The following is a 25,261-nucleotide window of genomic DNA, read 5'->3' on the forward strand; positions in this document are numbered from 1 at the left end:
ATGAAATTTATTGCATTGTAATAAAATTTCCATATTGCATTTGAAAATCTGTTACTATATTGTCACAGGAGCCCCCTCTTTCCTGCTGGCTTTGGTCTTAGGATGATTCTGATGTTTGAAATCCAGGCCTGCTGACAAAAATCTAACTTTCTCTAATTTTACATTTTCTGAGTCAGCAGTCCCTTCCTTATTTGAAGGCATAAATGCAGCTAAACAAGTACCTAAACCAGATGGTCTGGCTGCGCTGGATTCATTCATTTGTGCAAGCAACAAGTGTTTATTGAGCATCTACTATGTCCAGGAACTACACAGAGCGTATGACTATTTATTTGTTCTCAAGACTCCAGAGGAGATCCAGGCAGCATTGGGAATCCTGGTGAGCCAGGACCACGTGGTGTGCCAGGAAGCATGGGAAACATGGGGGTGCCAGGTAATGCATAATGTCCTGTTACCAGCCTACAGCCTCAAGATGGGTCCTAATTCTAGATTTTCTGTGTTGTCATATTGGTTTTCTACTTGGTAGAAAGTTGGTGTAAAACAACTAGATTTGCTTCTAGACAAATGTATTGTGTGCAACCAGAACATGAGTGAGAACAAAATAAACATTTACATTGTGTAAAAATCATCCATTAAGACTACCTGTTTTTAGTTTTTTAAGGAAGCTCCATACTGTTCTCCATAGTGGGATGTAGCAATTTACATTCCCACCAACAGTGCAAGAGGGTTCCCTTTTCTCCACATCCTCTCCAGCATTTTTTGTTTGTAGATCTTTTTTGATGATGGCCATTCTGACTGGTGTGAGGTCATACCTCATTGTAGTTTTGATTTGCATTTCTCTAATAAGTGGGATGGGGGGGTGGGAGGGAAGTCCAAGAGGGAGGGGATATATGTATACATGTAACTGATTCACTTCGTTGTACAACAGAAACTGACACAACATTGTAAAGCAATTATACTCCAATTTTTAAAAAATTGAAAAAAAAAAAAGACTATCTGACACATCAGTGCTTCTGAAAAACCAACTTCTTGGGAGAAAGGTGGTTTGTGAAAAGGTGAGAAGTAGAACCCTTCAAGATCTCTGCCTTTACCGATTTACCTGATTTCTTTCCTAATTTCAGGTACTAAAGGAATGAAGGGAACTATGGGATTCCCAGGTCTAGCTGGAAGACCAGGCCTCCCAGGTACTCATGGTCCCCAAGGAGATAAGGGAGAGCCAGGTTATTCAGAAGGTACAAGGCCAGGACCACCAGGACCAAAGGTATATAGGCCACTGAAGTATTTATGTTTTGGTGGTGGAATGAGTCCCTTTAAATATCAACAAGTATCTGGATTCATTGTGGGCAAAGAAAATTGAAAATATTACTGTATTTTCAGACAGGTATTTGAGGTTTTCTCCCCTCTCTCTATAACTAAGGATGCCTATCACACAACTTCAATTTCTGAGTTTATTCCCTCCAGTTTCAACCCCCAAGGAATTTCTCATAACCAACCCTGCAATTTAAGTGTGCTACCAGGAGGAGGTAGTGATCACAAGCCCATGCAAGTTGCCAGGGCAGTGTTTGTTTTTCTTGTGCTACAAAGTGGCCAGTCTCTGCTATAGACTCATCTCACACAGGCTTACAAAAATAAATGTTCCAACTTTGTAATAAAAAATACTTGTCTTCTTAAACACAATAAAAGATGAAAAATAAAATAAATTTAGAGCATTATTAAAAAGCAAAACCAAAAAAAAATCCTAAGATATATACATTTATCTTTCTTAATAGTTTTAAAAGTTTCTTGTCGTTGCATTACACAGAAGATTTTCTATCTTGTCACAGTGTTCTCAGCGCTTGTGCTCTGTCAACTAGAGACTGGATGCCAAAGCCCTCCCTTGTATGTGGTGTCATGCAGCAACCAAAGGTTTCAGTGTGGCTCAGCTGTTCTTTTAGGTTTATCTTCTTCCATCCTTTCTGCATATAGCAGTTACACAAGAGCCAGAGCTAGAGCGATAGAGAATAATTAATAGAAATTCCCACAAGCGGGGTTCTTCACATGGGATTCCATGGATCCCTGGGGAAGCCTATTGTATCCAAAGAAATCGAATGAAAATTGTTTGGATACAGTTTTTGTTTTTGTTTTTTTTTAGAAGGAGGCTGTTATTTTTCATCAGACTTCCAAAAAGTATAAAAATCATTACTTAGGAGACTTTCTCCCTGACTCTCGTTTGAGCCAATAAAACACCACCTTTCCTAAAGATTTCCTCCAACTGTAAAACAACAAGAAAGAAAACTTTTAGAAACCACAAAGACCCGAAAAAGTAACCCTTTACTACTTGGAGTTCAAACAAATTTCCTTTGCCCTTTATTTTTAACGAGGTCCTCAGAAAACCAGAAAGAGACTCCTTCCACTGAAATTTTTCCTGAGTGAGGAATCATATTTGACTTAATTCACATTCAATTAATGAATAGTTTCATTTAAAGTTTTCATAGGTAACCACAGGAGAAATTTTTTTAACTATGCGTTGAACACAAAATGTGCTGGTTTTACCATGCTGGCAAATCTTAGTAACAGAATAATGAATCTTAGTCAGCTACCATCGAGATTTTGTAAGTTACTATCAAATCCATATGTTCTGGCTTATCATAAAAGTGAAGTACAGATTTAAGGAATATTAAGCCATGGGAAGTTTGTGTTTTTGTTTGTTTCTTTTTTTACATGTGATTGACATACATTTATCTGCATGCAGAGTATATGAAGAACACACATCCATTTGTTCTATTTCTTTCTGACCGCTGAGTTAATCATCACAATTTGAAATTATCTGTGTGTGTGATTATTTAGTGTCTATCTCCCACTGGTCTCTAAAGCTGCACGAAGGCAGGGACTGTATCCATCACATATTCGTACACGGTTACTATTATATTCCTGGCTTCTTGGGCACAGGACTCGTGTAGCCACAGAGGTCCCGTGCTGACAAGGACTCCATGTTTGGTTTAATGCTCTGCCATTTCTGTCTTCAATTACTTTTTAAAAGTCCTTTTAAAGAGAGCTGCATTTTCATTTTGCACTGCACCCCACAAATTATGTAGCCATCCTGTTCCCAGCAGCTATCAGGGTGGTAGCACACAGCAGACACTTACCATGAATTGCTAAATAAATAAATACATAGATAGAAACCAACCTAGTTTATACTTAATTCTGATCACATGTCCTGCTTATATGAGAATTTTAAAGGTGTTTGACTGAATTTAAGGGAGATCCAGGATTGCCAGGTGACATGGGAAAGAAAGGAGGTAGAGGGCCACCTGGCACACCTGGATGTTCGGGCCCTGCTGCACCAGAGGGAGTTCCTGGGAATCCCGGAAGCCCTGGCCACCCAGGTGAGCTCTGGTTTTGCAAGCCAAAAGCTGCAAGCGAGAAGTGTGGTATGGCCCTTGCCTCCTAGAATAGGAAATGGAAAGCAGTTTAGGCTTTTGTACTACAATTGATTTTATTCAAATCTGATCTTCAAATTCGAAGACACTAAGAAACGGCAAATGAACCACAAGGAGTCCATTTCAGTCGACTTTGGTGACCTGAAATCTAAAAACCTCCTCCTGTAAACAAAACTTCGAGGGCGCTGCCTCAATGAATTCAGCCTAAAGACCTGAAATGTTAGCTTGTTGTCCAACTTTCTATTTATATTAGTTTTCCAGGGCTTCCAAAGCAAATACCACAGATTGGGTAACTTAAACAGAAATTAATTTTCTCCTAGTTCTGGAGGCTGGGAGTCTGAGATCCAGGTGTCGGCAGGGTTGATTTCTTCTGAGGCCTCTCTCGTTAGCTTGTAGGTGGCCACCTTCTCCAGGTGTCTTTCCTCTGTGTGTCTGTGTCCCAATCTTTTCTTATAAGGATATCAGTCATATTGTGTTAGGTACTGCCTTGGTGACCTCATTTTAACTTAATTGCTTCTTTAAAGACCCTACCTGGGAATTCCCTGGTGGTCCAGTGGTTAGGACTCCTCCAGGGGCCTGCGTTCAATCCCTGATCAAGGAACTAAGATCCCACAAGCCGTGTGGCATGGCCAAAAAGAAAGACAGAAAAAAAAAAAAAAAAAGACAATAAAGACCTACCTCCAAATGCAGTGATATTCTGAAACACTAGGGAGTTAGGACTTCATCGTATGCATTTGGGAGCAACACAATTTAACCCATAGCACTGTTGTTCTGAGGGTTTTGTTGTTGCTGTTTCCAGTTTAAACATTGGCTTGCTTTCTTATTTGCTTGTTATTTGGGTTGAAGTTTTCACTTTGATCAAAAACAACTGCTAAGCCACTGGTTTGCAGCTTCAAGTCTTACCTAAAGACAATATTTAAACTATCTTTTCAAACACGGAAAGGTTCAGTGGCTTTGCTGCTAGCTCCCAATTAAAGTAATAAATCAGATATTGAGCGGTCCAAGGGGCTGGGGTATGCACACCTTTGAGGATGATTGGCCATGTCTCTGCTGTGCTTCCCTGGGGAAATAACAGCCTGAAGTGACTTGTCGCAGGAGTGCCCCTTGAAGGCCAGCTTGAGCGCAGCTGACTGTAAGAGCTGACTGTTTCAGCCATTGCTGGAATCATTTATCTTTTGGTTTTCTTTTTTTCCTTCCCCTCTCTCTTCATTTATAGGAAAGCCCGGTCCTGATGGTGATTTGGGGTCTAAAGGAATCAAAGGTTTCCCTGGCTCTCCAGGAATAAAAGGCCCTCCAGGTTCCATTTTTGTACTTTGTCTAGTTCCCTTTTGTGAGGGAAGCATATTTTCTTCTGAGGCTGGAATCCCTGTCTACCGGTACCTCTGACCCATGACTGCTCCTTAGAAGGTAGCTCCCAGTTACCCAGTCTCCAGACGACAATGCAGAAAAGTGAGGTTAGGTATTTATACGGATCTAATTCAAAGATCAGCTGACCTACACATTCCAAAGTGAAAAATCCTCACGATAGCACTAACCTGTCCATGGTTTTCACTGTGAATTTAGCTTCATGTAGCTTCAGTTCTGAAAAATGAACACATTTCGCAGAATTCCACACATCTGGGGTTCACATTAGGCCACTGATAGGAAGTAAGTCCTCTCTTTGAATGGCTTTTTTTTTCCAGGCCCTCCAGGATTCCCAGGAAATCCTGGACCAGCGGGTGAGAGAGGTAATCAAGGACGTGATGGAATTCCTGGTCCAGCTGGAGAAAAAGGAGAAACAGGTACTGCTTGCTCATCATCTTGGATACTCTAGTTTATTTTTCGTAGGATAATTAGTGTCACTGTAATCCTTCATGGCTCTAGAAATTCTTCCCTGACAGAACTGATGATCTTTAATGTGTTCTGGGTGTGTGATAATTCTTTCTGTAACCAAGGTGAAATTGACCAAGTGGAATAAATTTTGTATACATTGGTCAGTTTCACAATTTATATATATAAATACATATACATTTTTATATGTATATATAAATTAACTGTATGTATAGAATATTAAAATGCCAAAATTTTCTCTTTCAGGTTTGCTGGGAGCACTTCCAGGCCGAAGAGGGAAACCTGGTCCTCAAGGTGAGCAGTTCTTCCTTCCTGAACCTGGTGATATACATTTTCAAGGACAGAATCTAATTTAATATGCCTGATAGATAAAATAAACCTAGCATACTGAATTAAAGAAGTCCCAGTGGTAATATAGGATATGTATATGCTTAGTGTTCAAGTAAAAATGCTTCATTATTACCATCACCACGAAATGAACAAACTAGACACTGTGATCCAATTTTGGAATTTCCTTCCATGAAGGTCTTTAAACATGAAAAAGACTTCTGTATTTGCTTCGATGTTGTTAGCATGGTTTAAATGTATCACCTCCTAAAAAGTTGGAGGTGGAATTGATAGCTTCTCAAGGAGTTTCCTCTCCCTGCTGTTCTGAGATGCAGTAATAACACTAATCCTTTCCCACTTTGTTATCTTCATAGGTCTGATTCCAACCCCACAGAGCCAGCTTGTGGCTCAGGTTACTGTTTATTCAGGGATTCCCAGTAACTCTCTCAGCATCTCAGACACGGCAACTTACTGAATATGTCATTCAAAGAATATACAAGTTTTTGTTTGACACACTGCCAGTCTGGATTTCTCATGCCATTGTTTCATAAGATAAGCAGCTTCTTTTAACTTTTTCCATTTTGCATAGAAACCTGCCAGAAGAAATACTAGATTATTTGCACCTTTTATTGACCCTTCTCAGCCGTAGGTCCTGTAGGTAGGAGTATTTTATTAGCAAAGATGCCTAAGCCCAGTGACGGCTTCTGGTTATTGATGCTCAAAAGAACCAGCAAAGAGTATCCTGACGCTACAGAGAAACCCCACGGGGCAGGAACTGCTCTGACCTACCAGCTCAACTGTGAAAGTAGACAAGAGCCGTTCTTTCCCGTTTCTGGATGATGCGATAGTCGTTTTGGTTGAGCTCAATGTCTGCACGTCTCTCAGACCCTTCCCTCCCTCCTGAACATAAAGGCTTTTCATAGCCTAGTTTTAGAATTATGGTCAAAAGGGGAGTTTCCGTTCATTTTCCTAGGCTAAGCTCACAGTTTAACCATGTGTAATGAGGACACTTTAGCATTTAATTGGAAATAAAATTTGATACCAAACGATCAAATCTTAAATTAAAAAGCCTTTAAAAACAACAAATAGCCTAATTATGAAAGTAAATGATTATGCACCTCAGTCCCTCTAGGATAAATAAATATGGAGACGAGGTCATTGATACTTGGAAGGTATGAATCCTTTTAATTAGTTTTAATTCTCCCAAATCCCCAAAAGAAATCATATTGTAAAACAAGGAAGCATCTTCATGGACATGGAATATACAACTCAAGACAGCATCTTGGTGCCTCAGACCATTGCCAGACCCTGTCGTACAATTACAGCATTTCAGAGCTTGAAGAGAGCTGAAATCATCTAAATACTTTCTTTTAAAAGTATAAATTGCAGGCATAAAAAAAGCTAAAGAACATGATAGACAAAGGGCTAGATATTCAATAGTCATCAGTTTTATTTTCATCATCCCCCTAAGCCTTCCCTGCATAATAAATAACTTCCCAAGCCCTTTCCTGTGCCACCAGCCCCCTCCTCACTTGTCCTTCTTCCTTTCTTCTGTCTCCCATTTTCATGCCATTTACCACTTCTAGAATAACACAAAGATGGGAGAGAAGAGGGAGAGATTATTTTCAATTCATACAACATCTTCCATTTATGAATGTCAAAGCACAATTTCTTGAAAGTTCTCTGAGATGAAAAATATTAGTATTAAGTTGTGACCTTTTGCAGGGTCTTCTTTGGTAAATCCAAACCTCTCGCCACATTTGTCCCTTCCAGACTAGTGTTTGTGTTATGGGGGAGAAGTAACCAGAGGACAGAATGGGGATGGCAACTTTGTCGTTCCTTTCTCTGGGTTTGTCTGGGCAACACTTTAAATGCACAAACCAGCCATGAAGTTTAGCTTTTTTTTTTTAATGTATGTATGTATTTATTTATTTACTTTTGGCTGCTTGGGTCTTTGTTGCTGCACGCGGGCTTTCTCTAGTTGCAGCGAGCAGGGGCTACTCTTCATTGTGGTGCGTGGGCTTCTCATGCGGTGGCTTCTCTTGTTGCAGAGCTCTAAGCACGCAAGCTTCAGTGGTTGTGGCTTGCAGGCTCGGGATTAGTTGCTCCGCAGCATGTGGGATCTTCCAGGACCAGGGCTCGAACCCTTGTCCCCTGCATCAGCAGGTGGATTCTTAACCACTGTGACACCAGGGAAGTCCCGAAGTTTAGCTTTTTAGTGCTCTATTGAATTATCAGTGATTGAATAATATCATTGTAATTAAATATCACCAGATAATAATGATTATGGCTTACATGGACAGAGTACTTTAAAGGTTACACCATGCTTTTCCATCTGTATATTCTCTCACTTGATATTTAAAAAACTGAGTTAAGTCAGATATCACCTTCATTTTTTATCTTTTTTTTTTTTTTTTTGGCTGTGCTGGGTCTTCGTTTCTCTGAGAGGGCTTTCTCTAGTTGCGGCAAGCGGGGGCCACTCTTCATCGCGGTGCGCGGTCCTCTCATTATCGCAGCCTCTCCTGTTGCAGAGCACAGGCTCCAAACGCTCAGGCTCAGTAGTTGTGGCTCACGGGCCTAGTTGCTCCGCGGCATGTGGGATCCTCCCAGACCAGGGCTCGAACCCGTGTCCCCTGCATTGGCAGGCAGATTCTCAACCACTGCGCCACCAGATAAGCCCCCTGGCAGGAGTTCTTTAGACCCAACCAAGTTGTCAATTACTTGCCGCGCAGTCTTAATTTGGATGTTTGGTGGTCGTCTGGGTGGATCTTTTCACGTCCGAAGAGATAGAGCAATAGGAGAATGAGAAAGACTGAGGGGGAAAAGCCTTGGCCTCAGTGCGCTTCTTCACGGCCAGAGAGCTGGTCTCTGCCAGACCCTGCAGGCGACGTCAGCTGCCACTTAACGGGCTACTCGAATCTCCATGGCTCAGGATAAGGCCCAGCCACCCTTCAGAGGGGAGCCATAGCCCAATAGGCGGATCGAGATTATGGCCTTTGAGGCCCCGCACTGCGTGCCAGAAAAGATGTTGCAGGAAAGAGATTGGGGTGCGAGAGGATGGTCACATCCCAAGTCATGTCTGAGTCCCTGGGATGGCCGCCAAGTGTGGGTTCTTGGCTTTGTGCAGGCAAGAATTCAAGAGCAAGACAAAGTGAAAGAAGGTTTATTCAGGGAGATACACACTCCATAGACAGAGTGTGGGCCATCTTGGAAGGCAAGAGGCCTCACCTTCATTTTTTAAATAAGAAAACGGAGACTTGTAACAGTGAAGAGACTTTATCAGGATCAAACAGCTAGTTGGAGTCAGGACTGAGTCTAGTCTAGACCCAGTCCTTGTAGACCTGTACCTCTTTTATCAGCCGCTTAAAAAAAATATCTTGTGAAGCTTAACACCTTTAATCAAAGTGTCTACATTATTAGGGATAACCACAAACTATAACACCACATATAGGGGCATTACAGGAACTTATCAGGCGTTTTTCTTTGCAGGAGCCAAAGGAGACAGGGGAGCCCCAGGCTTGCCGGGCCTCCCTGGCAGGAAAGGGCCAGTGGGAGATGCTGGGCCTCGAGGGCCCATTGGCATGACAGGACCTCAAGGGCCACCAGGCTTTCCTGGTTCAATCATCCCTGGCCAAAAAGGAGATCGAGGTCCACCTGGCAGAAGAGGAAACCCAGGTAGAGGATCTACTTCTAAATACGATGAAAGAATGAAAGTAACATTTGACGTCTTTCAATCTTCTCGTGACCATCTTGCTTCTTTTCCCCTCTGGTCTCCTCTGTCTTCCCATGCCCACTTGTCCTCACATGAGGTGCAGTAAGCCTGTTGGTGTTGAGGCAGAGGGACCTGTTTGAAAAATTAGTACATACCAAATTAATGAGCCTGGAAGAGAGAGATGCATCCATTCATCAATATTTATTGAGCTCCTACTCTGTATAAGGTACTGGGTTAGACACAGACCCTGCTCTAACAGACCATCATCAGGCAGAAGCAGTTCCTGCCCTGTGCCAGGCACTTGGCTGGCATTATCTCATTCACAATCCTGTCACACCCCACGAGGCAAAGTATGTTCGCTGTAACGATAAAGTGCAGAGTTTGCTCTTCATTCAAAAGGGTAACTGACAGGAGCTGCAAAGCCCCCTGAGTGGCAATACTGACAGGCTTTCTGTAAATTCAGGTGAGCCTGGTCCCCCTGGACCTGAAGGGGGTCCCGTAGAAGGCATAAAAGGAGACAAGGGATTTATGGGCCAGCCTGGCCCAAGAGGTCCGCCTGGAACTGTAGGAGACATGGGGCCACCAGGTCATCCGGTAAGTGTGGAAAATTATTTTGACATCTTAGATTCTTCTAAATCGATTGCCAGGATCAGATGTAACTGGGGGCAACAAAAATTTCCCACTTGTGATGCTTCTGTGTAGTGCACCCCAAAAAAGATGGAGTCCAGGAGGTTCAAAGAATCAAAGAATCTTAAGAGTTGGACAGATTTGGTCTCCAAGAGGCCTCTGAAAGTTTGGTCCATATGGGACCCTTCTCTATGTCATTCCCGACCTTTTCTTGTTTAGACTCTGAACAGTTCCATTCTAGATGACAACATATTTTTTCTCTATTAATATGCTTTCAAAATGATCTTTGCCGGGCTTCCCTGGTGGCGCAGTGGTTGAGAGTCCGCCTGCCGATGCAGGGGACACGGACGGGGTTCGTGCCCCGGTCCGGGAGGATCCCACATGCCGCGGAGCGGCTGGGCCCGTGAGCCATGGCCGCTGAGCCTGCGTGACCGGAGCCTGTGCTCCGCAACGGGAGAGGCCACAGCAGTGAGAGGCCCGCGTACCGCAAAAAAAAAAAAAAAAAAAAATTATCTTTGCCATCCCCTAAATGTCTATTTATTTTCTCCCCATGACATACCTTCCAGTATTTGTAAATAGCTGCCATTTCCTTCTATTTTCTCTCCCAATAAATACATGGGTTTTTTTTTTTCTCAAATTCAGTTTAAGATGTCATCAGCTCTGCCTCTATTCTGAATATATCTTAGTTTGTCAATACCTTAAAAATGCAGCCCCTGGGACAAACACCTTACAGGAGTAAGAACTCAGTACCCCACGGAGTGGCTAGAGGATGGAAGAGTCTCACTACCCTGAACATTCTGTTTTATAATCCAACCTAAAATTCCACATGAGCTGTTGGGCAGCCTCATTACCACACAGTCATCACCTTGCATCGTCCCCTCATTACCACACAGTCATCACCTTGCATCGTCCCCTCATTACCACACAGTCATCACCTTGCATCGTCCCCTCATTACCACACAGTCATCACCTTGCATCGTCCCCTCATTACCACACAGTCATCACCTTGCATCGTCCCCTCATTACCACACAGTCATCACCTTGCATCGTCCCCTCATTACCACACAGTCATCACCTTGCATCGTCCCCTCATTACCACACAGTCATCACCTTGCATCGTCCCCTCATTACCACACAGTCATCACCTTGCATCGTCCCCTCATTACCACACAGTCATCACCTTGCATCGTCCCCTCATTACCACACAGTCATCACCTTGCATCGTCCCCTCATTACCACACAGTCATCACCTTGCATCGTCCCCTCATTACCACACAGTCATCACCTTGCATCGTCCCCTCATTACCACACAGTCATCACCTTGCATCGTCCCCTCATTACCACACAGTCATCACCTTGCATCGTCCCCTCATTACCACACAGTCATCACCTTGCATCGTCCCCTCATTACCACACAGTCATCACCTTGCATCGTCCCCTCATTACCACACAGTCATCACCTTGCATCGTCCCCTCATTACCACACAGTCATCACCTTGCATCGTCCCCTCATTACCACACAGTCATCACCTTGCATCGTCCCCTGCAAATGAGCTTACAGTCGACGAAAGACCTTGTGCCTTTTCCTCATGAACTGCTACTAAGTTTTCTCCATTACTTTTTTTTTGTTTTTATTTTTGGCTGCGTTGGGTCTTCGTGCTGCGCGTGGGCTTTCTCTAGTTGCAGCGAGTGGGGCTACTCTACGTTGCGGTGCACGGGCTTCTCACGGCGGTGGCTTCTCTTGGTGCGGAGCACAGGCCCTGGGCACGCTGGCTTCAGTAGTTGTGGCACGCGGGCTCAGTAGTTGTGGCTCGCGTGCTCTAGAGCACAGGCTCACTTGCTGTGGCTCACGGGCTTAGTTGCTCCACCGCATGTGGGATCTTCCTGGACCAGGGCTGGAACCCGCATCCCCTGCATTGGCAGGTGGATTCTTAACCACTGCGCCACCAGGAAAGCCCTCTCCATTACTTTTTGTCTTGTCTATTTGTGTACTTGCGACATAAGGGCAGAACTTTCACATTTACCTTCCTTAATTATCATCTTGTTCCTTCAGGCTCATGTTTCCAGCCTATTAAAATCTCTCAATTCACAACATCTCACTCAACACTATGGCACCTTCCCTAGCTTTCTCCTAACAGCATATTTGAAAAACCTGATCCCTCTGTTTACATCAAATTCTTGGAAACTAATGAGGAAATCGGTTATGTCATAGATGTTCTGTGTTTCCTTGTGATGGGTAATGAGGTTCTTCAGCATGGCTTCTTGTCAGGAAACATGTTACACTCTCTTAAGCTCTCTTGGTATTTGGTTTCCAGAATCTACCTTTTTAAAACTTTTTTTTTAAGTGAGATATTTGCCCAACTGCAGTCTTAGGTATTTCTCATGTTCTCCGTGATTCTTTGAAAGTGGCAAACACTAATCCTATGATCACACTGAAAGTCCTTCCAAGGACACTGGGATGTGGAAAGTCTGGTTTGGAAATGCGATCTCTCTTAAATCCCCTGTGCCTCCAAGGTTAGTCTAGGCTTCTACATTTGCGCTTGAAAGAAAATTCTTCTTGATGGATATCTAAACTGACTCCTTGCCCTTAACTGCTCTCTCCTTGCAGGAAGCAGCTTCTTCTCCACCCTAGGGCAGGGCCTGGCACCAGAGCTTCCTCCCTGGTTATCTTTACCACTGGAGAACAGGCCAGACTTCAGAAGCCTGAGGCTCCTTGATCACATGGTTGTTTTCTCTCTCTCCTTTTTTTTTTTTTTTTTTTGTGGTACGTGGGCCTCTCACTGCTGTGGCCTCTCCCGTTGCGGAGCACAGGCTCCGGACGCGCAGGCTCAGCGTCCATGGCTCACGGGCCCAGCCGCTCCGCGGCATGTGGGATCTTCCCGGACCTGGGCACGAACCCCCGTCCCCTGCATCGGCAGGCGGACTCTCAACCACTGTGCCACCAGGGAAGCCTTCTCTCTCCTTTTTTAACCTCACACCACCTTATGTAAGAAATAGGACTGTTCTTTCTTTCATCTTCTAGCTCCAAAGACAGCAGGCTGAAAGACCAGTTTTGTTATTGTCGGCATTTTCCATGACCTTCAATTCATTGTTTTCAAGTAATAGCATTCTGTCTCATTCATATGGACAGTATAAGAGTAGATGCAATATACATTCTGACATAGAACTCTTTTCGGAAGCCCTGTTCCCTCCCGGCTCCTCCGATGGCCTTGCTTGAGCATCTCATGGTCACAACAGCAATTAGTCTGAACCTCATAAGGAGGGAGCATCTCTGCCCGGTCAGACCACTGCATCTTTGCCAAACATGCATGTCAAAACTCCCCTGTCAACCCCTTCATGCTCTCATCCCTGGAACCTTTACTTCTATCACTCTGACCAGAGTAAGTTATAACCCTGATGGCTTAGTTAGAATGATGGTGGGTGCTACAATTCAACAGCAACTCTGTTGCCTTTGCAAGAATTACAAATACAAATTACAATTTTCATCCTGGCAATCTGGTACCTATTCTTCCTGAAAGATCTTCAAATACTGGGCAGTTCACTTTAGAATACAGAATATCCAATTGTATCCAATACTCACACCAACACACATTAACATGAGAAGTTATGTTGGCTCTTAGGCTTAAGGGTAGTTTTTACTTCTTTCTTATTGAAAATGACAGTCGTAAGGTGAGGTAGGTGGCACAGGAGTTACAGGAGGTGAAATACTGGATTGGAATGTAAAAATGATGTCGGACAACTTTAACTCATTCTGACCCAACATAGCATTATATCCTATATGCTTTAAAAAAAACAAAGTGTAGTGAGTATTGTGATTTAAAAAATATGTCTGTTGCTCTGCTCTTTCTTTTTTAAAATATAGGGAGTACCAGGTGCCCCAGGTCTGCCAGGGGTCAGAGGTGATCCTGGATTCTATGGATTTCCGGGCATAAAAGGTACTGTTTTTGTGCACTACTCTTTGGATGCAAAGACAATGACCATGATTCATATTTTAGGGTACACAAATGTTTACTGAACCCCTACGGTCACCACAGACAGTTGGGGTACAAATAGGACCTCAGTATGAACGAAGAAGGAAGACTTCACCAGCACACAACCCCAGGGGCCTTAAAAATTAAACCATACCTTAAGGATGGGAACTATAGAAAAACTCAAAACAGGAACAGTTTAAAGTGGTTACCTTTGAGAGTACTGATGTGTGTCGGGCTGGGGGATAAGGAACTACATCAGTGGCAACAGTACTGCTTTGAATGGTTTATTTTACTTTGTGCATGTGTGATAATTTTAAGAAGCTGAAAATCTAAAAGAATATTCACCAAGCTGATAATGGGGGAGGGTAAGTAAATTTTTATATGCAGATTCAAGCACTTGTTTTTTTATGGGGCACATGTATTATGTTTTTAATCAGAGAAGACATGTAATTTGGAGATTTTAAGTTTAAAATGTTCATACACATAAATTTAAACTTCAGGTTTCAGAAAATAATTCTCAAATCTTCCGTAAGGGTGCTATGACCTCAAATGACATTTTGAATATTGGATTTGTTGTCTTAGCTGGTTAAATCCACTGGTATTGTTTTGTGTGTGCAGGGAATCTATTATCGTAGACTAAATAGATGCTACACAAGAATTTCAACCGAAGTGAACAAAACCATGTTTCTGTGAAAGACAAACTTTTCCAGGTCTGAGGGAGGACAAGCTGGAGTTTAAAGAGAGCCTTTTCAATGCTTTCAACCACTGGCTCTTCAAGGAGCAAAATAGCATAGAAGAAATCAAAGCAAGTGATTTTGAGGAGTCTCCCTAGACACTGGGTTGGTGAACACTGTCAGACAGCCTGGGGAAAAGGTGTGCACCTGCCACTGCCCCGAGTCTCAGAACAGGAGCAGCTAAGACTTGAAAACTTATAGAAAGGCCCTACTAAAGAAAGAACTGTTCTGGTGAAATATTTACAGGTATATAGAGGGAAGATTCGTAAAATCAGTTCTTTGGAATATGTTCCATGAAACACATTCAAATAGTCTCTTAGATTCCAGAATAAGACTGTCTGTCATCTGGCACTACCTATGAGTTTGCACTTCTTTATGTGGAAATTTTTAATCCCCAAAGGGAAAAATACTTAGGCCTCTTCTGGTAGATGTAAGCAAATGTTAACACTATCCTCAAGTTCTGATATCCAGTGGATAATTTATAGTGTAGTTGCCAGTTACCTTTGGGTAATAGAATTGTTTTATTATATTTCTGCTATGAATATCATGTTTAGTATTAAGTTCCTTCTAAGTTATCAGATGTAATGTCTACATTTTGTCAAGATTTTTAAAAGAGAATATTTCTCCAAATCGATGGTGCTTGGTAATATTTCATTCATGTCGAAGACTGTTTGGGAGAGAAACCTTACCACTTTCATAGTTTACGTCAAAGTAGATATTCTATATGAGCTCATGAGAGTTCCTAACATAACTAACCTTGGGCTACTGCTAGAGTAATAAGCTGATAAAGTAGATAACTATTGACAACCAATATAATTCACTAGGAAGTGCTAAAATAGGTTTTAATGTCACTTCATATTTTACCTTAAATATTAAATTGAATTGGTTTCTGAACTTAAAAAGTGAACTCTTAGGAATGCTTCCCCTTCAATGCTAAAATACTAGTTCTTAATGCCTACTTCTAGAATATATTTTTAATAGACATTAAACATGGCTAATTGGGTCCAAGTGAAATTCCACAACCCATACAAATATAACTAATTTGCAGCCATTGTCACAGAACTCATAACCTCCGGTCATAACTGCCATTATCTAGAGTCGACCATCAACCTAAAGAGCTAGGAAACCCATTGTTCTATGTGGAATCACATTGCCTTTTTATTTTTTTTTAAGGGGAGAAGGGTAATTCAGGATTTCTGGGACCAAGTGGACCTCCAGGGCGAATTGGGCCAAAAGGACCACCTGGTAAATATTATTTCTTTAGTATTGCTGTCCATGAAGAAACAGTAACTCATCAGGAAAGCCATCATCTTCTTATATGTTCATGTCAATAGGTGTACGTGGAGACCCTGGCACAGTGAAGATCATCTCCCTTCCAGGAAGCCCAGGCCCACCTGGCCCAGCTGGAGAACCAGGGATGCAAGGAGAACCTGGGCCCCCGGGGCTACCGGGAAACCCAGGTGTGGAACTGGCAGCATTGACTGGGATCACTAGGAAGCAGTTGAACCAAAATACCTGTAAAGAGCTTTGGAAACAAATGATACAACTTAACAGAAAATGTTACACATTACAGTGTTTTTAATAATCAGCTTTAGCACTGAGCTCATTTTACTCTTGACCAGCAAATAAAACTCCTTTTGAATCTATTGAAAACTGTTGTGTATAGTATAAACTTGAACAAATACACCTTAGGAAACTCAGGATTTTTTTGGTTAAGGTAAAAGTATGAAGTCTATCTTCTCTGACAACTGTCATTCTTAGAGTTCTGACTATTTATAAATGATTGCCCAAATAAACCTGAGTTTCAGATATTTATACTTTTCTAACAGTTTGTACGGTACTTGGAAGAGTAGTAAATGCAAATGTATGCTTAATATTATGAAATCTTTTCCAAATATTGGTTCATTGCAATTGACTAACCCTTTTTTATAGTCTTAGCATATTGTAATAGACTTCTGAATGGAATTGTTGTGTTCTACGTTTGCCTGAATCACCTGGGAGATAAGAGAGAGACGATTTATTACTTTGATCAATACAAGGGCATAGTGAATTCTGGAGCAGCATAAATCAAAATGGTAGCACAATTTTAAACTGCTGTATTTCATATACTCCTAGTTCACTTTTCAGGGCTTTTTTTTTCCCCCTGGGAAGTAGAGTGTAACATGTTGGATGACCAACTGTCCCAGTTTGCCCAGTCTGTTCTCTTTGCAGGACTTTTATTGCTGAAACTGTAGAAGTCTTGGGTAAACTGGGATGGTTGGCCACCCTGCTTTTTTTTCTATACCATCCATTCAGTACAATGTTGGTTTTTTTTGCCTAGGACCCTGTGGGCCAAGAGGTAAACCAGGCAAGGATGGACTACCAGGAACCCCTGGACCAACTGGAGAAAAAGGCAACAAAGGTTGTAAAGGAGAGCAAGGTAAACAAACAGCTGGCTGTTCTCCTTCACTGAAGGAGAGCTATTACCCATATATATACAGGGAAAGGAGCCTTGTTCAAATTTGTGACTATAAGATCTAGATCAAGATCTAAATCTAGATCTTTCAACTTGTGTTGTGCAGATTCGACTAAAAGCCGGGGCAAAATGTTCTTTCGGAAGAAGACAGAAAATCAAGAGTTACTGGAATAAACCATTCTTCCTATCTGTTAACTGGACAAATGTACTTCAGATTTTTAACCTGAGGACACACAGGCCTAATGAAACACCAGTTCTATTTTCAGAAAAGCGGATACTGTGTACTTAGTTGATAATATCTACTTGTAAGAGTAGCACCTAAGTACATAGTTGGAAAAACATTACCTTGATATGAACAGAAGAGCAACTTAGTATCCCTATTTAAGAAAGCTGCCTTTTAACTTTGCCATTCTTGAATACTAACTCAACAACTCATGTGCGTGTCCCAGAAGGGGGCCTCTTTAAGTACTTTAGTCTGAACATAAACTTATATGTGTCAATTTGATATGCCCAGATCAAAACCTACCTTCTGCAAAAGTTTCAAAGGCACCTTTCTAGAAAATACCCAGCTCTCCAAATCTTACTTTTTAGGATTGCTGACTTTGTTAAAGTAAGAGAAGCCTCTAAATGTGATTTCGAATTTATTGACATATGCCCAGATCTACTATAATACAACTGTAAAGACTAGACATTTGTCTATAAATATGCTAACTAATAATATTAATTGTAATGTTAACTGCCTAATCACTCATGACTTAGTATTATCCTGAGTGCTTTAAAACATTTAAAACATTATTAATCATTCGACTTTCCTTAAAAATGTGTTTTTCAAAATGGTAAAAAATAAAACTCTTATTAATAATCCCATAAATTTAAGAACTTTACTGACCAAGTCTGGGTTACAGAATGGGGCCAAAGCAAGAGCAAGGCTACTACAACACAAACTGTGCTGAGAATTATTCACAAGTAGACAGAGTTTGTCTTGATGTCAGGCACCACAGGGCAATACGAAGATGAAAACGTGATCTCAAAAGACTCATCATCAGATATACACAAATATCTATCATAAGAGGCATTTGTAATACAATAGTCAACATTTAAGAATATTCTTTTGCCATTTTATAAACCATTATTCTTTAGGACTCCTTTCTGTATTTGAGGCTTAATAAATATATATAAACATTTAAATTCTTATTTTGGAAAAACAAGTTTGAGGTTTCATTTGTGTTGCAACGTGTTTAATGTGTTTTTTAAAGGACCGCCTGGATCCGATGGCCTGCCAGGCTTGAAGGGGAAACCTGGAGACACTGGACCACCTGCAAGGGGGACAACGATGAGGGGCTTTGTCTTCACCCGGCACAGCCAGACCACAGCGATTCCCTCCTGTCCAGAAGGGACAGAACCACTCTATAGTGGGTTCTCTCTTCTCTTTGTACAAGGAAATGAACAATCCCATGGACAGGACCTGGGTAATGCCCTCGTTCTCATTTCTAGCTACTTTGTTCCACATGCAGACTCTGCATTTTTATGGCATGGGGTAATTCCCTCTGAAGTTAAGTATAAACAACCTGAATATCTCACAGCACTTTTTAAAGAGAGTAAATAAGACATTGGCCTGTCTAATATTCATTCCGGAATGTAAGCTCTAGAAGGAGCCTGGCTCATGAATGTCAATCTAGCTCATCCTGTACAACGCAAAGACTTTTCACTAAAATACCTGTCTGCTTTTTAATCTTCAAAGTAACATCTTTTCTAAAGATTTGTCTGGTCATTGGCTAGCATATACATATGAAGAACTGGGAATACTTTGAAGCAGACATTTTTCCAAGCAACCTCTGCTAGTCCTTAAATTCTAGACTGATTAGAAACGGCCACAGGAAGTGTTAAAGGTGGAAGAATGAAGGAGGATTTCTTTCCCTATTGGATCTTTAATTTCTATCAGTATTAAAACTTTTCAATCACACATTTTGTAAATAGCTCTTTTGTGTTGTCTTTCTCCAGTTTTTGCCATAGGTTGTGTTTTAATTAGCCTCTATCTAGTAATGATAATCAAAATAATTTGAATTTACTGAAAGTGACACCCAGTCTGATGTTTTATTAGGAACTCTTGGCAGCTGCCTGCAGAGATTTACTACAATGCCATTCTTATTCTGCAATATCAATGATGTATGTAATTTCGCATCTCGAAACGATTATTCATACTGGCTCTCAACACCAGCTCTGATGCCAGTGGACATGGCTCCAATTACTGGCCGGGCCCTGGAGCCTTATATTAGCAGGTAAAATCCCAATCCCTTAGTTTCGTGATGGGAGCAGTTGAATCACTTCGTTTGTAATGGAATGTAAGGCAGCACGTCATGGTGCAGAAAGTGGCGATGCTGCCATCTTCTTTGTTTCGTGTTACAGATGCACTGTCTGTGAAGGTCCTGCAATTGCCATAGCTGTTCACAGCCAAACTACTGATATCCCCTCATGTCCTCCTGGCTGGATTTCTCTCTGGAAAGGATTTTCTTTCATCATGGTAAGGAGAAAAGGAACAGTAAATTCATAGTAAAGATAATCTGTGGAATCTTACCTTGGGCTGGATGAGACGTGGCCCCAGGAATACTGCTTGACATCAATAGGCACAGTCTGTTGTGGATATTTGCTTGAAAATCTGCAAATATACTTTTTTTTTACTTCAAGTAAGTTGCTCTTTGGTAAATAATGGAGCATTTTAAAAAATAGACTTCTCAGAAAGAGACTACCCACAAATTCTAAGTAAGACATTTAAGTGTAGAGTAGCTACCATATTGGTAATAGAATGCCTTTTTTAAAAAATGTGGCAGCTGTTTTATATGTCCTCCAAAAGCCTTCTGAAAACCCTGCAAGGTAGTTTCTCTCATCTACAGTTTTACAAGAATGAAGTAAAGAAATTTCCCCAGGGTCTCACAACTAGTAAGTGGTAAGACTGGGATCTGAATCTGAGCCTGTCTGCTCCAAAATCTTTGTGCCTTATACTGTGACCCCTTGAAGTTCCTATGAAGATGGGAACTAAAAGAAACAGCCTTTTAAAGAAAAATTCCCGAGATGTAAGTACTAAATGAAGAAATCTAGGGATTGACATTTGTGATTCTGATACCTGCACAGATGTGGCTAGTGGTCATTCATATTCTGTGTAGCATCATTTATGATATACTCTTCCCCCTTCTTTACTCACAGACGTCCATTCATTCAATCATTAATTCACCAAATATTTATTTAACACCTACTATACGCCTTGACCATTCTAGGTACTAAGGATACTGGCAGTGAACCAAAGTTCCTGCTCTCATGGAGCTTATATCCTAGTGATAGACATAGAAGCAAGAAGACAAAATAACAATAATAGTAATGAGTTCAGGTGGTGAACAGTCCTAGGAAGGAAATAAGGCAAGATAAGGGGAGAGACTGATAGGGATGAAGTCGAGGAAATCTTTTTGGAGGTTATATTTAAGCAGACCCCTGAATGACAAGGAAGAACCAGTCAGACCTGGGGAAAAGAGCATTCCAGGCAAAATAAAAGGCTTTTATTTTTGATGACTATCCTTCAACTTGGAAGGTAGCTGGAGTGTTAGTAAATTTGGGTAAAGAAACACAAGAGGTTTAATTCATCCTTTCTGGGGTTTTTTCTTACTGTCTTCTATTACAACAAAGAACATTTTCGAGCATTGAAAATGTGAGCAGTATGCAAAGAATTCTTATTTGGATACTTTTATTATGATAGTTCACAAGTGCAGGTTCAGAGGGCGCTGGGCAGGCACTGGCATCCCCCGGCTCCTGCTTAGAAGAATTCCGAGCCAGTCCATTTATAGAATGTCATGGAAGAGGAACCTGCAACTACTATTCAAATTCCTACAGTTTCTGGTTGGCTTCATTAGACCCCAGAAGGATGTTCAGGTAACTATTCACAGTCACGTTTAATCTGATGGCTCAACTGCATAACGATTCAAAGGTTGCCTGTGTTAGATTTTCATGCCCTGTGTGTTGATGTACTCACATCTAAAACATCTCCCCATGCCAATAAAATCCTGTTTAGCCTGTTTAGCCAATAAAATCCAGTTTACAAGTGGTCTAGAGTCAACAGGTAGCCCTGGTTTGTGCTACTGTACCCATAAAGACCAAAAAAAGTGTGATTTTTGTCATCACTAAATGTATTTAATGTTTATATATGAATTTATAGACTACTGAATGAAACTGTCAACACTAAATGATCTGCTAATCTTAATTTACTGTATTGGAAGACTTGCGAGTAATACAGAGTATTAAAAGGATAGAAGTAGTTTTTATTTCAGAAAAAATGATCCATAACTTTGCACCTGCAAGTTGCTGCTAAACAACTAATATACGGACATAGATACCTTTTCAGAAATATACCTCCCTATAATAAAGTTTAGATGAGCTACAATATTCATTAATAAAACTCGAACCCAGGAAGTATTTCCCTTTTATCTATAAATTCATGAAACTTTTTGTGGGTTTTTTTCTTAGTTTTGTTTTGTTTTTTATTTCAGAAAACCTATTCCGTCAACTGTGAAAGCTGGGGAGTTAGAAAAGATCATAAGTCGCTGTCAGGTGTGCATGAAGAGGAGACATTGAAGAAATAAAGAAAAAATAGAACTGTGACTTTTCATCCTAAATAACCAAGTAATGATAAAGAACATGCAGTTATTTAAGTATTTTTCTCTAACCGAACAGTATCGCCCTACGATGGCTTAGTACAAAGTTTCTATTTGTTTCCCCACACAACAAAGCATTCTTTTAAGTTAGTTCTGTGATACTGCTCTCTAAATCTGTACTGTGTCAAAGTTCCCTAACTCAAGGCAGTAGGCTTTTCACAAAATATCACTGAAATTGTATTCCATTTGTATCCAATGCACTAAGTAAATGGTGACTGTATAAAGTTTGATGCTACAAGTTAAGAGCTATTTGGTCTACTGGATTCCCAGGATTTGCCCCCCTTCTATTCCAGTCTTTGAGACTCAGGGAGGCTAAATCTGTTTTAGATTGCCCAACCACCCGCTTCCTAAAGCTTTAGACCCTGGGTAGGGAAGGGGATGGAGACAAGTGGAATACTAGAGCATCATGAATAAACTGGACTTTTAAACCTGGTGAGTAACCTAAGGCCTAAGGGAACCGGAATTGAACTGAGGTTCATGGATTTTTCTAGTGCTTTTTCAAACATACCCAAGACTGTGGCCAAAAGGGGGTTGCTCTGAGTGGAATCATAATAGCCTTGGAAATACTGTCTGGTTTTGGTTTACATTTTTTAAAAGATATTTTTGTTTGTCCATTGAATTCATTTCACTGCAGCAATATAGCTTACTTATATTCAAACAGATACAATTTTTACCCTAGTGAATTAATTACATCCACACAAATAACAAGGACACTACTTCCTAGATGTGCACTTTATCCCCATCCCTATAAATCTTGGTGCATACCTAATATAATAGTTCAGCAATCCATGGAAGAAAAGTCATTTGTTAGCTAATCAGGCTCAGAATATTTTTCCTTTGCTCTAAATATTCCATTTAAACTGGGTGTTCAGAGATTTATTCCCTTGTTAACTGTCTAATTCTTCCTTTGTAAAAACATGTTTTTGATATTCTTACAAACCACTGAAAAAGTCCATTGTGTAAAAATCTTAACGTACGAATTGTATAGTTTGGCAGTTGTATGTCAACTATGCTTCCTGATCCACCTAGGTGGAGTTGGTGGTGCTGATATTTAAATTCAGGTTATTGTTTCAGCCTCAGTTGCTCTGTAAGTGAAGATGTGACCCCAGAGGACAGCACAGACTGTGACCTTGGTTGGCATCCTTCACTGCTCATGTGACTACTGTCAAGCCATTTTTACATTTAAACTGAGAAGTGCATTTTACTTATTTACTTAGACTCATTTTTTTTTTTAGATTCATCTGATACTAAGACTTCTTTTGCTCTAAAAATATCCTACTCTCTTAATTGTACTATCACGGCATAGGGCTAGCTGATCTCCACAAACCCTGTGTAGGTCAGCAATTCTCTAAATGTCGTCTCTAGACCAGCAGCATCAGCAGTATCTGGGTACTGGCCGTAAGTGCAAATTCGAGGGCTCATCCTAGACCTTTAGAATCAGAAACGCTGGGGGTAAGGCCCAGAAATCTGTGTTTTAACAAACCCTCCAGGTCATTTCTGATTGGGAAGAACTGCTCTAGGCAAACACTTAAGAAACAATTCTACAGACAGTTACCAGGTACAGCTGGCTTTGGTTCACTGCCAGTATCACTGCTCCATCCATGCCTCTCTTTAAAGTCCAAAATCACAAATGACCTTAAGGTCATCTAATTTTACTAATAAGTGAATGCTCTATACTGGTGCTAATGCCAAATGACTGGCCTCTGCTTGTCCCCAAGCCTCCATCTTTTCTTGCCCTCTTATCAGTGTTTAACTTCTGAGGAAGACAAGTGATGCTAAAACCTTAAATTCCAATGAAGCCATATTAACAGTTGCTCAGTCCCACTTCTAAGACTGAGCATTAAAACATAGTTCATGTGCATTCCTTTCCAGATACCTATCAGTAGTTTATAAGGTTAGGAAGATTTAACTTTGTAGATAAATGTAAATAACTTGTTTCTTCTAAATTTCGGGCTTCAACTTTGGAATTTCACAGTGTGCTGAAATAATGGATTTCTCAAAGGTCTTTTTACAAGATAAACATTATTAAGTAACTTATTTATAAAAGTATTACAATAATTCTAAATTTGAATTTTATTGCTAATTTAACTTACAAAGATTTTTCTATGCATCCAGTGTAACTTACTGCTACTAAACTTAATTTAATATTTACTCTATAACCAAATGAAATATATTTAAAATATATTGAATATTTTATATTATATCTTGACAAAATTACAATGTTATAATGTACTAATATTTCTGTAATTACAGCTTAAATATTATTTTATTGTATTGTTTAAGAATAAAATTGAAAAAATTATATCTGGTCTTATTTTTTTCAAAATATAAACAAATTTTTTTGGATTGTAAGAACAGTATATGTTCACTGTAAAAACAACAGCAATTATGAAGAAGAATATAAAAATTGCCATGATCTAACCCTCACCCCCACCCAACTTTTTTCTTGTAAATATATTTTTAAACAAAAATGGAATAAAAAGCATGCTGTCTTGAAACTAAATTTTTTAATCAAACTTAATACACTGTGGACATATTTTCACATCAATAGATAAGAACTAATCATTATTTACATGGATTTCCTACATAAATCAATGAATTGATGGACATTTATTTTAGTTTTATTATGGACATATTATACACATTTTATCTTACATTTGTCCAATTATTTACTCAGGATAAATCTCTAGGAGGAAAACTGAAGAATCAAAGGACTTGCAATCTTAGGCCTTTGAGAGAGAGAGAGAGAGAGAGAGATACATATATATATATAAATGTTCTCCAGGAACATTGCTAGAATTTCCAGTTGCATCAACACAATGTAATGAAAACACCCATCTCCCTATGATTTTATCAATACTGGATATTCTTTTGTAATTTTGCCTGTCTCATTTTAATTTACATTTTGCTCATTACCAGTGAGGCTGAATATTTATCACTTTAAATTAGTATCTGGGTTTTTTAATTTAGTATATTTAATTAGTGCGTGGTTTTTTGTGTTTTTTTTTAACTGTGAAAGGCCTAATAATATCTTTTTCATTTCCTATTGAGATATTTAAGGAGTTTTTACAAGTCAATAGGAAAACATACAGATTACAGAAGTTATGGGTCATATATTTTGATAAATGTTCCCCATTTATAATGCAAATACTCCTTATTCAAGGAAAAATATTCATAAAATTTCAAAGGTAGAGAATTGGTAAAGATGAATGCCTTTAATACACAAAATCTTAACTCTCATAGGTAAGAAATTTTGGGGCCGTGTTAAATGACAATAAAGATATAATCAAAGGAAAAAACAGAATGAATGAATAGTGATGCTGGGTAATAATTCTAAGAAAGCCAAGAAAATTGTTGCTCAAATAAATATTTAGAAACACTCTCATAATTGGGACAAAAAAATCTAATTTGAAAACATTTTGAGTCAAAAAATATACTCATCTATTTTAATGAACTTATTTTTACTGCTGACAGGTAGAACAATGAGTGCTG

General features: G+C 40.1%; 1 protein-coding gene across 1 annotated transcript in view; it reads left to right on the forward strand.

Moving 5' to 3' along the window:
* Positions 1–21,689, forward strand: part of COL4A3 (collagen type IV alpha 3 chain) — a 132,983-nt gene extending 111,294 nt beyond the window's left edge. The window contains exons 36-52 of the mRNA XM_065880996.1: positions 341–430; positions 1,119–1,258; positions 3,236–3,362; positions 4,633–4,713; positions 5,099–5,197; positions 5,493–5,540; positions 9,063–9,248; positions 9,749–9,879; positions 13,775–13,847; positions 15,791–15,862; positions 15,952–16,077; positions 16,938–17,036; positions 18,329–18,541; positions 19,174–19,351; positions 19,479–19,593; positions 20,818–20,990; positions 21,605–21,689. Coding sequence (XP_065737068.1) covers positions 341–430; positions 1,119–1,258; positions 3,236–3,362; positions 4,633–4,713; positions 5,099–5,197; positions 5,493–5,540; positions 9,063–9,248; positions 9,749–9,879; positions 13,775–13,847; positions 15,791–15,862; positions 15,952–16,077; positions 16,938–17,036; positions 18,329–18,541; positions 19,174–19,351; positions 19,479–19,593; positions 20,818–20,990; positions 21,605–21,689 — 2,036 coding nt within the window. The remainder of the gene's footprint in view (positions 1–340; positions 431–1,118; positions 1,259–3,235; positions 3,363–4,632; positions 4,714–5,098; positions 5,198–5,492; positions 5,541–9,062; positions 9,249–9,748; positions 9,880–13,774; positions 13,848–15,790; positions 15,863–15,951; positions 16,078–16,937; positions 17,037–18,328; positions 18,542–19,173; positions 19,352–19,478; positions 19,594–20,817; positions 20,991–21,604) is intronic.
* Positions 21,690–25,261: the final 3,572 nt, after the last annotated feature.

This window comes from Phocoena phocoena, chromosome 7 (genome assembly GCF_963924675.1).
Source record: "Phocoena phocoena chromosome 7, mPhoPho1.1, whole genome shotgun sequence".
In the NCBI taxonomy this organism is placed as follows: domain Eukaryota; kingdom Metazoa; phylum Chordata; class Mammalia; order Artiodactyla; family Phocoenidae; genus Phocoena; species Phocoena phocoena.